This window comes from Acanthisitta chloris, unplaced genomic scaffold (assembly GCF_000695815.1).
Source record: "Acanthisitta chloris isolate BGI_N310 unplaced genomic scaffold, ASM69581v1 scaffold906, whole genome shotgun sequence".
Classification (NCBI taxonomy): Eukaryota; Metazoa; Chordata; class Aves; order Passeriformes; family Acanthisittidae; genus Acanthisitta; species Acanthisitta chloris.
In genome coordinates this window covers 19476-36730 of record NW_008676283.1, presented here as the reverse complement: position 1 = coordinate 36730, position 17255 = coordinate 19476, and the positions used below count along the sequence as shown (strand labels likewise).

The following is a 17255-nucleotide window of genomic DNA, read 5'->3' as shown; positions in this document are numbered from 1 at the left end:
GGAAAGAGTTGTGTATTGTTGTTCTTGCATAGTTGGAAAGTGTTCTGTCTGTGTCTACTTGATAAGCAGATTAATTTTACTTTATTACATATGTGGCTCAACACAATTTCCTTTATTTTTATTTTGAATTTGTTAATGTTTTTAGATGCTAAATGTTTTTTCTGAGAAATACATACTGGATTAAAAATTGTTGCAAACTGTCTGACTAATTTGAGATTTTGTTTTTTAGGATATGTTTGCTGTAGCTGTTTCTTTGATTACTGGGAAAATTTTGTACATCTCTGATCAAGCTACTTCTATTCTCCGCTGTAAGAGGGGTTATTTTAAGAATGCCAAATTTGTGGAGTTCTTGGCACCTCAGGATGTCAGTGTGTTCTACACTTCCACTACCCCATACAGATTACCATCATGGAATATTTGCAATAGAGCTGGTGAGTGGTCGCAACAGCAAATATTTCTCTGACCTTCTTTCAGTCATGTAGATGCAAATATTGAACAGATTTTCAGTATACTTCCATCCTTCTCCATCACCTTCTGAGGGTATAACACAGAGGCATTACCAGAACATCTCTGAACAACACTAGGTGTATAACAAACACACTTACAAATCAGCAAGGCTTGTCTGTTGGTTAAGTCTTCTGAATGTCATTGTTTACTGGTTCTTATGCCCCTTTCAGCCAAATGATGAATGAAAACAAAGTAGGAATTCATGCTGAATAGTGGGTTTACTTTCCTCTTACACTAGCAATCAAATGACCACAGTTTTCTTCAGTTTTTCTTCTTCAGATATAGGGGGGGCAATACTCTGCCTTTTTCCATTTTAAATGATTATGATTTTGGTACTTGTCACCTTGATTACAATGTAGAAAGAGGTATTTCAGCCCCCATGACTGTGCACTCAAGAAGAGTAATCATTCTTTTAGTCTTAGAAAAATGATGTTAGGCATGCTAATGGTAAAGAATCAGATGTCTGAGGGTACTTGCTATTTGTTTGTGGGAGGATTGTTTTCCTGGTGTGGCTACAGCTGTTAGTGATTGAGAAATAACTGTCAACTATTTTTACCAAACACTTGAAATTCAAGGTCTGCTCTAAATGTTTGAAATTCCAATCCATTGCATACGAAGTCTGTGAAGTTAGGTCAGGGTGTGAACCATATTTCATCTGAAAAAACAATTAGCAATAAACATGTACTAAGTAATGCTTACATAAAGCAGTTGGAAAGGGACCTTGGGAGGTCTCTAGTCTAACCTCTGGCTCAAAACAGGGTCAATGGTAAATACTGACCATGTAATCCTGATTAGATAATCAGCTGTGCAGGTTTGGTTTTTTGGAAACGTTTTCTGTAGTTTTGTTATGTTTGTATATAGCTTCAAATTTAAAGAATGCAGTAAGTGGAACTATGTACACTATCTCATGTATCAGCTGTCACAGAATATAATATCCAAAGGTATTGTGCACTGGAGGCCTTTGAAATGCCAGAGCATGCCTTAAAAATAATTTTGTGGCTACTCTGGAAGAAGAGAGGCTTAAAACATGAGAAGAAGCCTTCATGAAAAGAACTATTTTGGCAAGGGGTGATAATATGTGGATTTGGTGATCTAGCTGTCCTAGTGCCTTTCCTAGGATCAAGGTCAAATTTTCAGGTCCCAGATAGTCAAACATTTTTGGTCAACACTGAACTACAGTGTAAAAGCTGATAAGAGTAAGCAGCTTCAACTGGAGAGCTGTTAGATATGTTTAGAAAAAAAAGACTTGATAAGCAAACAGCTGTGATTCACACACCAGCCTCAGCCTGAGTGGTGTCCAGATTTAGTTGCTTATGAAGTACATTGTTTAGCAAATAAAGTATATTGTTTAGCAAATACATGTGGAGACTTCAGGGAACATTGCCATTAAAAAAACATTCAGCCTTAATCACTTAAGTAAAAATTCATGTATTAGATATAATAATCTTGTAGTTATTTCTAAGTTGTTCTGAAATACGTTTAATATTTCTAGAGTCTTCCACCCAGGATTGCATGGAAGAGAAGTCTTTCTTTTGTCGCATCAGGTAAGACAACAGTATTATGAAGCTTAGTGTCATATTCTGAAACCAGGCATTGCACAAGCATGTGATTTTTATAAGAACCACGTGGTATGTAAACTTCATGTTTTTTCAGAATGTGATCATAAAGCAAAACACATGCATGTCCTCTAGTTGATTAACTCTAGAAGCTGCAGAGAAAACTGCAGAGTGATTTTGGGAAGCTGAACCTTAGAGCTTAATTGCTGTGAATGTTGTCCTGTGTGCCATAAAGGAAGCTGATATGTGTCTTCTCCTGCTGTGGAAAACGTTCAGTTCATGCAAATAGAGCTGTTCTGTTCAGCACTGGCTGCTGAGGCTTTTTCACTCTAGAAAACTCATATTTCATCTGAAATTCATCTCAAGTGTCCTATAGGAAGATACAGGAGGGTTAAGTGGCCTTGTGTCTTTTGCAGTTACTAGATGACAGTTTTTTGGGTTTGCTTTTCTTCCTTCTTTGCCCACCCCCACTCCTCTTTAGCTGTTTGGATTTAGGAAAAGCTGGCATCTTAGTCCATGTTCTTTCTTGTGCAATTTGATTTCTTGGTGCTTATTGCTTCTCTGGCAGCATTTCCAAAACCAAAAATAATGGATCGTATTACTTAATTACCTCTGGAGTAAATAAATACTTATTATTAAGGTATGAGTAAACTTTAAACGCGTTAGAAGTAGTGCACTGCTCCAGAGAGTGGGATTAGATGTGCTGGTGCTATTGGAGGCTCTTTTTTTGTCCAACTAACAGTAGTTTCAGAAGCTTTGCTTTTATAAGGCTGTGCTATTACAAACTTGTTGCAACTGATTTTTCTTTACTCACTGTGTAAATGGTTGTTATTTTTATTCACGTTTTGCATTCTTAAGTAATCAACTATTATTATATATTATTATATTGAGTCTTCACTCTTTAAAAATTGGAGTATTGATTCAAAGCTTTTCGTTGTTAACTGAGGGGACATAGTCTTCATAAAAAATAGTTATACATTCATTCCTCTGAAGGGTATAGTGCCACACATCAACAGAATAAATTAATCTCTCATACAAGTTGGGCTTGTCTTTTTCTATCAGATTTGCATTTAATGCATTTTATTTCAGGCAGTAGGAGAGAGCAATACATTTTACTGTGGTTGGTGTGCAAAGGGTGCCATCAGAGTTAGATTCTCTTCTACCAAAAAAAAATCTTGGGTGCTATTTCAGGAGCTAACATGCAGTTCTTGTGTCATGAGGGAGTTACAATGGATGAATTAAAATTTTATTTAGTGTAAGATGAAGTTATTTCAATAATTAGCTCTCTTTAATTATTAGTGCGGGAAAGGAGCGTGAAAATGAGATCTGCTATCACCCATTTCGGATGACTCCTTACCTTATCAAAGTGCAAGATCCAGAAATAGCAGAAGACCAGCTTTGCTGTGTGTTGCTTGCAGAAAAAGTCCATTCTGGTTATGAAGGTAAATCCTCTGAATGCACAAAGATTAGTTTGATTTCCTAAAAGTAATAGCTGTTCAAGCTTTATTGCAGTGAAAGATAATTGTTTCTGTTCTGTGTCCTTGCTGAGAGGCTGTCGGTAGCTAGCTGCTCTCCTATAAATTCTTTGACAGAATTTTGTAGTTGGAGCTTGAAGTATTATATATGCAAAAAAAAAAAACCCACTTGTTAATTGTTTTTATTTTTCTCTCAGCACCCAGAATTCCTCCTGACAAAAGAATTTTTACAACTACGCACACACCAACCTGCTTGTTCCAGGATGTAGATGAAAGGTAACTTACAAAAAATATTGTCAATTTCCTGATAAACGAGTTATCCAGTATCTTTACAAGATTTCTTTGTGGTGTCTGTATGGGGTTAAAAAATTGTGACTACTGAAGAGTGTTTAACATAAGAAAAGTAGATCTGCCTGTTTTCACTCAGCATGGGAATGCATTATGTTAGTGTAATAGTGGAAGACTATTTGCTTGCTAACAACTTGTTCTTCCACTTTCTATCCAGGACAAATCTGGACATAAATTCAATGAATGAACCCATGGTCAGAAAAATTCTATACTGACCACTATTATCTCTATGAAATTTTTAGGAGTGGATTGGGTTTTTTCAGGTAGCTGTAGAAAGTGGTAAGGTCCCCCCTGAACCTTCTTTTCTCCAGACTAAACGCCCCCAGCTCCCTCAGCTGCTCCTCATAGGACTTACCCTCTAGACCTTTCCCCAGTTTCGTTGCCCTTCTCTGGACGTGCTCCAGCACTTCCGTGTGTTTCTTGCAGTGAGGGCCCCAGAACTGAACGCATTATTTGAGGAGGAGCTTCACCTGTGCCAAGTACTGGGTCATGATCACTGCCCTAGTCCTGCTGGTCACACTGTTGCTCATATGGGCCAGGATGCCGTCGGCCTTCTTGGCCATGTGGGCGCACTGCTGGCTCATGTCCAGCTGCTGTTGACCAGTCCTCCCAGGTCCTTTTCCACTGGGCAGCTTTCCAGCCACTCTGCCCTCAGCCTATAGTCCTGCATGGAGTTGTGACCCAGCACTTTGCCCTGTTGACCCTCACACAACTGGCGTCAGCCCATCGATCTAGCCTGTCCAGATCCTCTGCAGAGCCCTCCTAACCTCCGTTAGATCAACACTCTCATCCAACTGGCTGTTGTCTGCAAACTGACCAAGGGTGCACACCATCCTCTTGTCCAGATCATCCATAAAAACATTAAACACTGGACTGACTCCAATACTGAGCCCTGTGGAACACCTCTAGTGACTGGCCCCAGCTGGATGTAACTCCATTCACCACCACTCTCTGGGCTTAGCTATCCAGACAGTTTTTTACCCAGGGAAGAGTCTACCTGTCCAAGCCATGAGCAGCTATTTAGTCTTCTGGATCACTTTTGCCTGGAGCCTTTCAAAGGATAGTTAGATGATGGAACCATGAGGTCTATGAGAAGAGCAGAAGATACTCCTGAGTAGGAAATTATAATCTCAACAAGCCTTTAAGGACAAGGATGCAGTTTGGAATATTTTAGTGTTTTGAAGACTTGACTTGCCAAGACAATTCACTTGTTCCTGAACTGAAAACACAAGCTACCTCTTTTTTCTCTTCCTCTTTCCTTGTTTTACTTGGTGTTTTCTTTGTGATGGTTTCTGATGTTTGTGCTGTATGTTGGACTTTATTTTGATTTATTTTCTTTCTCCATGGTGAAAATTAAGTTGGCTGCAAGAGTAGCATCTGACTTCTGAGATTCTTCCCTCCTCTTGTGCCTAAGCATTCTAAGAATGCTACAATTTTCTGTCTAGGTCTAGATGGGAAAGATGTCATCAGACAGAGTAGGAGTATAATGGACGATTTTGGGTTTTAGTGGTATCTTCAGGTGGAAATCTTGTTTCTGAAGAAGTATGTTGTTCTTTGCAGAATCTTTAAATGCAGCAGGAGAGAGACGGATTGGGGGAAAAGATGTTATTGGACTATTTTACTAAGCTGGAGTCAAGATAAAAAGAGACAGTTTGTCTGTAGAGAGGTCAGGCACGTCAGTATCACTGCAGTGCATGTGGCTTGTCAAACAAGAATTGCAGAAGGTACTTGTTGGAGTTAACTGCTGTGGGAGACAGTGACTAATCAGTGAGGATAAATTTGGACTTTTAGGTGCAGCTGATTTTGGCTAACTTGTGCAGACATTGTGGCTGTGAGAGTTCCTGTAGGACAGAAGACTAATGCTGACATACTGTTTTTCCATGGTATGATTTATACAGTCCCTCTAAGCAACTCACGTTGACTAGATAATGACTTAGTCCACTGTAGTTCTGTCCTCTTCATGGATTTTTCTCTCTCCCTCATTCCCACACATGCTCCAAGCCAACTGCAACTTTGCAGAGTGGGTTTACTTTTTCAAACAGGCTGATGGCACAGAGCAGACTTCCCTTTCTCTGTGCATCCCTGATAGTCACTTACAAGAAATGGCAAGATCTCTGAATGGAGAGCTTTGCCCTTGTTCTTGGGCTTTTGTGGTGCAATGATAGAAGTACCTTCTCTGTGGCTACTATGGAAGCTTCTTTCCTGTTAGGCTGCTGTTACCACTTGTCTTCAAACACCATTTTTTAACTCTTTGTGGTGAGCGTTGATTACATCTTCATCTGATGTTAGGACTTTGCATCACTTATTCCTGTTCTTTCAAACTGTGTAGTTGATTTTGCTTCTAATTATTTAACTCCTGAGAGCATTGGCAGCCAGAGAAATGTTTACCAGGATATACATATGCAGTTTATTACTCTTAAGCTCTCCAGGGTTAGGTGGAATACACAAAGCAATAGATTCTTAGAGAAAGCAGAGTCTAATATTTTAAAATGTGCAGCTGAGCACCTGCTGTTGACTGAAAATTGTTCATAATATAACACTGAAGCTGTTGCCTGACTTGCATAAAATAAAGTTAATTTCTGTAATTAGTATGTGTTCGTGAGTCGGAAAAATGCTTATTTGTCTGAATTCTGCAAGTGGAACTGCACAGAGTATGTGAAGTAAAAATGACTATTTTCCTGAAATTAAATGGATCATTCCTGTATATATTTGTTTTTTAAATATAGTTGATGCTTGATGTGTATGATGGGTGTAATGAGTTCTGTGTAGTTCACAGTGGAGTGATCCTTGTAAATTAAAGCAATTTTGTATTTAACTTGCAATATTAATATAAAGAGACTTCCTATTCATGTTGTTTTGATACTTTAAATATCATTCTGTAAAGCACAACCTAAACTTTTGTCTCTCCCGTTGACCATTCTTATGCCACACGTGCATTTGCATTCCTGAAATGAGTTTATTAACTTAAACTCTGAATTATTACGAGTTACTCAACATGAGGAAACCTCATGACACTGAGGCATCATCCTCAAATACAGCCTTGTCTGATCAGAGAAAGGCTGGTTGGAAGGGACTGCTGGAGGTCTTTGTTCCACCTCTGTACCTGAACTGAAATTGTTGCCCAGTTCTACGTTAGGTCAGCTGTGACCTCTCAATGTCAGAAAACCTTCAGGGACAGAGATTACACAATCTGTGTGGGAAACTGTTCCTGTGTTGCACTACTCAGTTAAAAAACTTTCCCTAACATCCAGCAGAAGCTTTCCAGACTGCAGTCTGGGACCATTGCCCATAGTTTTTTATCTGGCACCACCAAGAATTTTTAACTCCATTTTGGTATCTCCTGTTTCCAGTCGTTGTGGGAAGCTCTTGGATCATCCCTTAGTCTCCTTTTCATCAGAGCAGGCAAGCCCAGCTCAGTCTCTGTTTATCAGCCTTACAGTCCAGGTCCCTGACTCTTCCAGTGATCTTCATGTCAGTTGAAAAATATGTAGAGGATTTTAGAATGGTTTTTTTTAAGAAGTGATTCAATTTGCATCTTGCTTTATAACTTGATTTAAAAAGTAGCAGTTTGGTACTATCTGATTTCTTTTAGGGTAGGTGTCACAGCACAAACAAGTGTAGTGTTTGCTAGTCTTTGCTAAAGCAGGTGGCAAAGGATAGGAGCAGTGCTGAACAAAAACATGAGTGTTATTTTGATGAAGTCCTAACTGAAGTAATTCAGAGTTGATCAGTATTTTGAAGTCGTCTAGCAGCACAACTTTGCTTATGTGCTTTGAACTTGGCAGCACTTTTAAATGTCAATGTGTCAAAAGTTATGATTTGGTGTGAGTTTCAGGCCAGTTTCAGCTTAGTTGCTTTAGTTCATCTAGAAGCTTTTAAGACTCATTTTTTAACTAATTGCCTTGATAATAAGGCATTAGTTGCAATCCTCATTTTCCCCTGAATGTCTCAGCCTCTTTGCCAGAAGGGTATGTTTGATGTTTTGGGGCACTGATGTAATTCCAGGGGGTTGTTGGGAGTGGAGCGTTGAAAGCATTTGTTGCATAATGCTTTGGAGTCCCAAAGTGACACAGATACCTTGTCTGTGGTGCACTGGGGCTACATTAAAGCTCATTAAAGCTATTCAGATACCTCTGTATCTTCCTGGACCTTTGTCAGTGTGTGGGGCTGGAGAGAAGGTGAACAGTGTGTTGAGTTTACAAGATGATTTCTTGGCATCTGACTACTTGAACATTACTGAGTAGTATTAATGCACTGGGGGTTTTTTCTAATGCATATTTTTGGTGGTTAGCCATCAGGGTAAGTGCAAAGTAGCATTTGTGAACTTTCACTCTTTCTTCTTAATATGAATGCTTGACAGGATCAGTAAAAATGATTTCATCACACAAATTACTTGTTCACGTCACTAGAAGTGGTGCAGGAATTGTAACCTTGCTTGTAATTCTCTATCTAATAAGCTTGATTCCAGGCAGCTGCTTTGAGTTGAACTCTTAACCTGCCTTTGAGAAAGTTGTCTTGATTCCTAGTCAACTAGTTCAGCTGTAGTAATCCTGTGATCCTTAGCCTTGGCTTGCTGCCAAGGGATTGGGGTAGTGTTTACCTTCATGAGAGTTTCACAGGATTAAACTTTATTAATGCTCTTTCAAAATTAGGGTAGGTATTTATCCTCTAAAGTTAGGCAGCAAGACAAGACAGGACTGCTGTAGCAGACTCCTTGGTTTGGTCTGATCACCACCCCCCAAACAACAAAACACCCCTTGTTGCTGTTATTTAAAATGATTCATTCTCTTTGTAGGAACAACAGCCAAGAAAACTTGAAATGAAAACATTTTAAAGATTACATTTATTCTACTTTATTTTTTCCCTTTGTTTTTCTTTCCTCAGAGCTGTACCTCTGTTGGGATACCTACCTCAGGACTTAATAGGAACACCAGTCTTGGTGCATCTTCACCCAAATGACAGACCCTTAATGCTAGCAATTCACAAAAAAAGTAAGTAATCTCTTACTGTGGCAGAAATACACAATTTTGTTTTCTAAAAGTTAACAATAATGACTGCAAAGACTTCAACAAGCAGGAAGGAATATTAATTGTGACTATGATTTTTTTTTTCTGCAAGCAAATGCTGAATCTTTTACTGCACAACTTGTTTCTTAATGCAAATTCATGGAAATAAGAAAACACTGAGTTTTGTGCTCAATATGTGCAAATGTATCTGCTGTAAAGATGTTGACTGTCAAGGAATATTTTGTACATAAAGAAAATTTTATTGAGAGTGGTATGATAGAATTTGTCATACTTTAAATGATAGTCTTTCTTATTTCATAGAGTAGAAAATAAGATCCATTCTGGAAATGTTAATTTATTCAAGTTTGAAATTGTAAAGCTGGTTCTTCAGCCTTCTTTAGCTTGAAGTAATCTGAAGGTGATTTTCTTGATAGTCCAGTAAATTATGAAGTTCTGCTTATTCTGGTAGCCCAGCATTTCTCAATGTATAGATCTATGTGGTATTTGTTCCTTCAAATAGCATCATCTTCCTTCACAATTCCTTGTAAAATCCTGAATCATTAAGTTGAATTTTGCAAAGATTAATCTGAAATTTGTGTTAACTCCTTCATTGCAGTACTCCAGTATGGAGGACAGCCTTTTGACTACTCACCCATCAGGTTTTGTACTAGAAATGGAGATTATATAACCATGGACACCAGTTGGTCCAGTTTCATCAACCCTTGGAGTCGAAAAGTTTCATTTATTATTGGAAGACACAAAGTTAGGACGTAAGTCAATAAACTGTTGAGACTTTTAGCTTTTTTCATGTTATTTTTAGTTTCCCTTCCCTATGATTTACTTAGTAATTTTTGAGAAAGACCTGAAGGATTAGAATAAGCATTAGATTGTGTTTAGTATATATAGATGATAAATTGGGGTTGTGATCTCTGTGACTGAGGTATGTGCATTTGTAATGAGCTGGTATATGTTTGGCAGGGGTCCCTTAAATGAGGATGTCTTTGCTGCACCAAACTATACAGAGGATAGAATCCTTCATCCCAGTGTTCAGGAAATCACTGAGCAAATATATCGACTATTACTGCAGGTACAGTGTGTGCTTTAATGTTCCCTTTCTCAGTTCCCACTGAAGAAAAGGTACTTACCTGGGTGTGACACTTTGTTTAGCTGTCTACTACTGTACTGGAATTCCTGGCCACAATCCTGGAAATTGCACTCATGATTATCAGACAAGACTTACTGAAGTATGTTAAGCTCCAGTTGGTATCTTAAGGATTTCATGCAGCTATGGAGTCCTCACAAAAGACAAAACAAACCAACTCAAAAAATCCCAAACAACCAAAAACCCAACATCAAATCTCTTTTCCTTCATATGGAGTTAGTGTTGTCCTGAGGGGGGTGTGTGTGTATATACATACATATATATGCGTGTACATATATTTTGTTGTTGTTAACAGCCTGTACACAACAGTGGATCCAGTGGCTATGGAAGCCTAGCGAGCAATGGTTCCCATGAGCACTTCATGAGTGTGGCATCCTCTAGTGACAGCACAGGAAATAATAATGAAGACACTCATAAGGATAAGCCAGTAGGTTTGAGTTTTTCTCCTTCAAGTATGTGGCACAAACCAAACCAGCAAAAATGGGGATTTTTAACACGTGCAAATTGGGGATGGAAGAAAGTATAAAGAAAATGTCATTTTCCTTTTTTGTTCAACATGGTAAAGTCTAGGTAAAAACCAGGACAGGGAGTTAACATTTCTGGTGTAGATGGAGTCTTAGGGTACTGAAGCAGAGTTATAGGCATGAAAGTCAGTGTTTATACAGAATTTAAACCTGTACAATGTGTTTCCTTAATCTAATACCTGTTATATATTATATGCTGTGTTTCTGGGAAAACCAAATGGATATTTGAAAGCAGATTGTTTTGGGAGGGGAAGGTCTGTATTTACTGTTTTCCCAAATGAAACTAGAAAGATAAAATGCAGCAATGTTTGCATAGCTAAGTGATAGCTTGACCTTGGTGATTTCTTCTGTTGCATAAATACACCATATAATAGGGAATGAGATAAGTAGAATGGAATGAAATACAATTATGTGGAACTTAAAACTTGACTGTAGATTGGGCCAGTGCTACATTGAGCTGATAGTGGCATTGAAGTTTATAAATTTCATTAGTCTGAACAAAACAATGTTAAACTTATGGCTGTGCTTACCATAGACATGTGAAGACTGTTACAGTATTGTCATTCTTGGCAGCAATATTTTTTTACCAAGTGATCGTTTTTTTCTGAAGTTTTTGTAATATATCTTTGCATTTTCCTCTCCAATATATTCAACCTTTTTAAACAAAATACAGAGTAATGGTGTGCAAAAAACATACTTTAAGTTTCTTCTCTGTGCCATGCTCAAATTTCTGCTGCTGCACAATAAAGTTCTATATATACATATTTCTCCAGTGATAAAACTTCTTGCAAGATAGAGATTAACTGAGGTTAGATGTAGTCTACTGAGGAATTGCTATCCATGATGTTTTATGTCAAAATTCTGCACTAACTGTTTTTAACTCACTGCTTGCAGGAGTTCTGTCAGTATGCTCGGAAGGTCAAAAATAAAGGACAGCATATTTTCACTGACAACAGAGCAAAACTGGAGTATAAGAAAGAGCCTTTGGCAGGTAAGGCATTAGCAAATTATTACTCTCATGCTGGTGCCTTCTATAATGACAGGATTCTTTTTCTAGTTTACTTCTAGTCAATGAATAAAGGCAACATTTTTATCAATTAAAATTATATTGTCCTGTGTCTCTCCACTGTGTGCAGGAAAATAACATTTGGCTATATCTGAATTGAGAGTGGTATAACACACAGTTAAGGCATGTCCTAAAGCTGTTGTTTTGAAGTACCTTAAATGGGCACTAGAGTTGTCCTCATACTCAGTGTGTTTCAACTCGTGATAATCTGTTCCTTCTGGATCCATATCATCAACCTAAGTAAACTTTGCACCTCCAAAAATCCATAAGGACAGAAAAATACTTACATAGTGTTCATCTATTAGTGAACAAAGCTCTTGCTTTACAGTGATTAATTTGTTATGTGTTAAAAATACATAGAAATGAAAACCTTTACTGTTGCTTTTAGGGGAATTTGCAAGGATTTAATGCCATAATTGCCTAATAGCAGTATCTCTTTTCACAGGAAAACAAAATACTCCTGGGGGTCAGGTGAAAGATGTAGGGGGAAAAGATCCTACAGTAACAGCTGCTCCTAAAAATGTGTCTACTGAAGAGTTGGCTTGGAAAGAACAACCTGTATATTCCTACCAACAGATTAGCTGTTTGGACAGTGTCATCAGGTAAGCAGCCAGTGTGTAAATCACTCTTGACCTCTGGACTTAAGACTTGTATATCTAATGTTGTTAAATCATTGTATTTTAGGTACTTGGAGAGTTGTAATGTGCCTGGTACAGCAAAAAGGAAATGTGAACCTTCAGCAAGTGTTGCATCACTGAACTCTGGAGTTCATGAACAAAAAGCAGCTGATAATGCTATGCAGCCATTGGGAGGTAACTACATCACTGCAAGCTTGTTCTTGATTGATTTTTGCTACTTCTTTGCAGAATAATGACAAGTGTAGCTTAGGCATGACCTCACAGCTGTTTTCTGAGTGTTCCATGTTGGTGAAATAACTTTCTTCATTGAGAGCTTGCCTATAATCGAAAAACTGAGTAGATGATTGAATATCTGGATTGTAGATGCAATAAACTTATCTGTACTGTACAGAATACAGTAGGATTTTGAGTTGTAGTGCTTGAATCATTATCAAATGTAAAAAGTTTGTTTCATGGTTGGGCCTGGTAAGAACAACCAGCTGAAGAATCTAGCAGCAAATTAATTGCAACAAAAACATCAGTATTATATTTCTGTTAAAAAAAAAGGAGCAAGGGAGTGTAAAATGCAGCATTGGACTGCTCTGAGTTGTGTGAGGTACCAGAACCCATTTGAAAGCAATGTCCATCCATGAAAATAAAATCATGGGATTAGTGAGGCTTAGCTATCTGCAAAGGCTGATGTAGACTTAATTTGTTAGGCCTTAGGTGTAGCATTTGACATAGTCCCTTGTCTGGATAGGGAGCTAAAATGAAGAATTGTGAGATTTGTAAACAACTCTAAGCAAATGAGGGATTTGCTCATTCTACCTTGTCATCATATGAGGCTGAAGGGAAAGTGTCTACTGGAGTGTCTCAAAAGGTCTTGGGAATGATCTTGGCTGCATTTCCTCTTGATGAGCTTGAAAAAGAAGTCTTATTGCAGCTTTTAGGGTCAAATTAGAAGGTATCAGTACACCAGGAACAAAGTGTCCTGTAGAAGGAATTGAAATGCAGTAATTTGGAGTCTGTGCTGTTCTAGTTAGCAGGAGATGATGTGAGTTGCTAGGATTTTGTTGCACTGATGTCTGAGAATTATCAAGTCACTCGCATCATTTAGTAAGGAAAAAGACAAATTTTAGGTCTGAAACGTGTCATGAAAATATTCCTGTGAGAGAAGGAATGTTTTAATGTTGTTTCATGAGGCACTGGTATGGTGTCTGCTGGATTATTGTATGTAGCTTTCAGGTGAGAGAATCTAAGTAGGTGGATGCTCAGAGTCAAGCTGTTAGGGTAACCAGCTAGTGCCAGAGATTAGTGTACAACAGTATGGGACCTAAGTGGAACTTACTCTTAGACTGGAAGATGCTAGAAAATTTCTTCCAAAATTGTGCCATGAAAGAAGAGTGAAGACCAGGAAAGAGCAAAATGTCCTTTGTTGAAAAGGTTTGGTTTGGCTGTATGTAAGGATACAGAATGGGATTTTGATTGCTCCTAAAATGTTCTTGGTGGAATATATGAAGTAAAATGTTTTTCTGTCTTGTCAAGCAGAGTTTGGCTTTGTTTTGCAACCTAACAGCATGTAACTTGCATTTATTCATGTTTTTGTTCAGTAAACCACAACTTTATTTCGTTAACAGATCCTGCTGTGTTGAAGGCATCTGGTAAATCAAGTGGTCCCCCAGTGGTTGGTGCTCACTTAACATCTTTGGCTTTACCTGGCAAGCCTGAAAGTGTTGTCTCTCTCACAAGTCAGTGCAGCTACAGTAGTACCATTGTTCATGTTGGAGACAAAAAAACACAACCTGAATTAGGTATGATTTTTGCTAATAATTTTTCTTCAAAATGGCAATTGCTAGCAAGTTTAAACTTCAGACATGAGAACAGCTAATATGAGCTTGTGACTCACATTTTCTTACAGCTGAAATGTTCTTAGGGAAATAGAATAAATAGTGATGGAATTTGTATTTTAAACTTGCAGCAAAATGATTACAGAATTGTAATAGCTCAAAAATGCATATACAGAGCGTTTTGCACTTGATCTTGATGTATTTTTCCTTCTCTTTCTGTAGAAATGATAGAAGATGGTCCGAGTGGAGCAGAAATCTTAGATGGCCAGCTTCTCACCCCTCCATCCACCTCTGCACATATAAATCAAGAAAAGGAGCCATTTAAAAAACTGGGACTTACAAAGGAAGTCCTTGCAGTGCATACACAAAAGGAGGAGCAGAGCTTTTTGAATAAGTTTAAGGAAATCAAGAAATTTAATATTTTTCAGTCGCACTGCAATTACTACTTACAAGACAAACCCAAAGGACGCCCTGGGGAGCGTGGTATGGCAGTAGTTTTCATTATGAGACTTGTATTTGTGTAGGAAGTGAATCCTGTTGGGAGGGCATTTCCACTCTTGGTTGCATTGTGGGGCCACTGTGAACAGTGACAATTGGATGTTATTTTTAGAGTGCACAGAAAAATTCTAAGTCTAAGGAAATTGAGAGTGGAATGTAGTTTTTAGTATAATAACAGACATTTTAGTAATGAATGTTTTGATTTTTATCTGTTCACTATACTATTACTGTCATGCATCTCCTTTCAAGTGACAAAAAACATGTTTTAGCATGTTTGTTTTATTATATCTATGCTTGTATTCCCTTGCTTTTCTTTTCCTTCTGTCTATTCCTCTGTTTTTTTCAGGCTTCCTTTGTTTTCAGCTCCTTTCCCCATTCCATTGTTGTGTAATTGGTGAAACAATCTGATAATTGATTGGTTGCCTTTAAGTTCATAATGTGATCAGTAGGATGGAAATGGCAGAGAGTAGCAGTAATAGTGAGATTGTTTTGTCAATTAGGCCTAGGAACTCTGGATGGCATTTTCAGAAGTGCTTGATAATGATCTGACTTTGTTCCCATTTCATTCTTGACTTGTCTTTGAACAAATCAGGCACTGCTAAGCATTTTATTCAGATATTTTTTTTAAAATAGTGACACAGATCCTGTGTAACTATTTTTTATGACCTTTTTATATTTTTTTTTTCTTTCCTTGCAGGTGGCCGTGGACAAAGAACTGTCACTTCTGGAGGTGATCAGCCTTGGAAGAAAAGTGGAAAGAACAGGAAATCAAAGCGCATTAAGCCACAGGAGTCTTCAGACAGCACAACTTCTGGAGCTAAATTCCCCCATCGGTTCCCTCTGCAAGGTTTAAATGCTACTGCCTGGTCCCCATCAGAGACTTCACAAGGGAGCTATTCAGCAATGTCCTTTCCCACTGTTATGCCTGCATATTCACTTCCTGTTTTTCCAGCAGCAGGGACTGTGCCACCAGCTCCTGAAACTTCACTCTCTGGGTTTAATCAGTTGCCAGACTCTGGAAATACTTGCCCTATGCAACCATCCCAGTTCTCTGCACCCTTCATGACCCCTGTCGTTGCTCTTGTGCTCCCCAACTATGTCTACCCAGAGATGAACAATAATTTACCTCAAACACTTTACCACAGTCAACCCAACTTCCCTGCCCATTCCACTTTCTCCTCACAGACAGTGTTTCCATCACAGCCACCATTTCCTACGCCCAGCCCTTTCCCACAACAGGCGTTTTTTCCAGCGCAGCCATTCCATTACAACCCACCAGCAGAGACTGAAAAGGTTCCTGTCCCAGAGCCACGAAACGAGCCATCCCGTTCCTGCACTCCACAGTCAGTGGGGCCTCGAGACCAGGCTTCACCACCTTTGTTTCAGTCAAGGTGCAGCTCTCCTCTGAATCTTCTACAGTTAGAAGAAACCACAAAAACTGCAGAAAGTGGAGCTCCTGCAGGTTTACATGGAGGTTTAACTGAGGAAGGAGCCATAGGCAAAATCATGACAACTGATAACTGTAGTGGAAAGGAATCCTTACCAGTAAGTATGCTGATGGATTCACACACATCTGTTTTCCTGTCTCTGCTACATCATTTTCAATCTTTTCACTTGACGAACCTGGTTTTTTTTAATGATAGACAGTAGCTGCTCGATACAATGCCAGGAGATGAAGTCACAATTGTAGTTCGTAAATTCAGACTTCAGCAGACTGAATAAAACATGCAATCCAATCATTAGAATGGCCTGAACCTTTAAAAATTCAAACCACCTTGTTGTTCTTCTAAAGTTACACTAGGAAGCTTGGAAGTACATCCTGAAACAGTTTTGTTGCACTTTGAAAAAAATAAGACCATGGATAAGGGTGGTGAGACACTGGCACAGGTTGCCCAGGGATGTGGTGACTGCCCTGACCCTGGCAGTGTTCAAGGCCAGGCTGGATGAGCCTTGAGCATCCTGATCTGGTGAGGAGGTCTCCCTGCCCAGAGCAGGGGACTGGGACTAGATGATCTGTAAGGTCCATTCCAACCCTTAAAGTCTATGATTCTCTGATAAACCCATTGAAAACCACTGAAATGGATTTTAAAATAATACAGGGACTTTGTTTTTCATCTCCACACAAATTCACTAACCCAAACCTTTTTGCTGAAAGTCATCTATAAATGGTGTGAATTAAGCTAATTTCAAATAAAATCACATCTTTTTTACAAACAAGCAACCAAACTAAATGAAGAATTGGATTATTACTTGCAGACCATAACTTTATTTTTGTTTTATTTGATGCACTAAAACTATGCTGAACTATTTGATAACTTCAGGGGTTTTTTTATTTCCTGGCTCATTCAAATTTGATGAATCAGTTTAACAAGTAACTTCAGATGGAGTAATACGTCCCTAAAGGTTTCTGTGGTAGAAATATGTAGACTAATATTTGTGCTTTCTAAAGGCACCAGTGAGTATCTTTGTAAATGCTGGGCCACTGATGAGATGAAGCTGCAGCCTAAATCTTTTTGACTGCCTCTGTCCTTTTTTCAGGACTGTGTTAAGCATCAAACTAGTTCTTTCCATTATTACATGTTTTGCTAAGTTCTGTCAGCCTTAATTGCTAATATATCTTCAAACTGACTTGTAGTGTAGTTTTGTTTA

At 38.5% G+C, this 17255-nt stretch overlaps 1 protein-coding gene across 1 annotated transcript in view; it reads left to right on the top strand.

Annotated features, from left to right (window-relative positions):
• Positions 1-17255, top strand: part of LOC103803495 (period circadian protein homolog 2-like) — a 27701-nt gene that overhangs the window by 6383 nt on the left and 4063 nt on the right. Inside the window, 14 exon segments of the mRNA XM_009076055.1 lie at positions 230-431; positions 2000-2051; positions 3363-3505; positions 3736-3814; positions 8771-8877; positions 9509-9662; positions 9871-9979; positions 10350-10481; positions 11476-11569; positions 12090-12246; positions 12329-12456; positions 13899-14072; positions 14331-14591; positions 15304-16151. Coding sequence (XP_009074303.1) covers positions 230-431; positions 2000-2051; positions 3363-3505; positions 3736-3814; positions 8771-8877; positions 9509-9662; positions 9871-9979; positions 10350-10481; positions 11476-11569; positions 12090-12246; positions 12329-12456; positions 13899-14072; positions 14331-14591; positions 15304-16151 — 2640 coding nt within the window.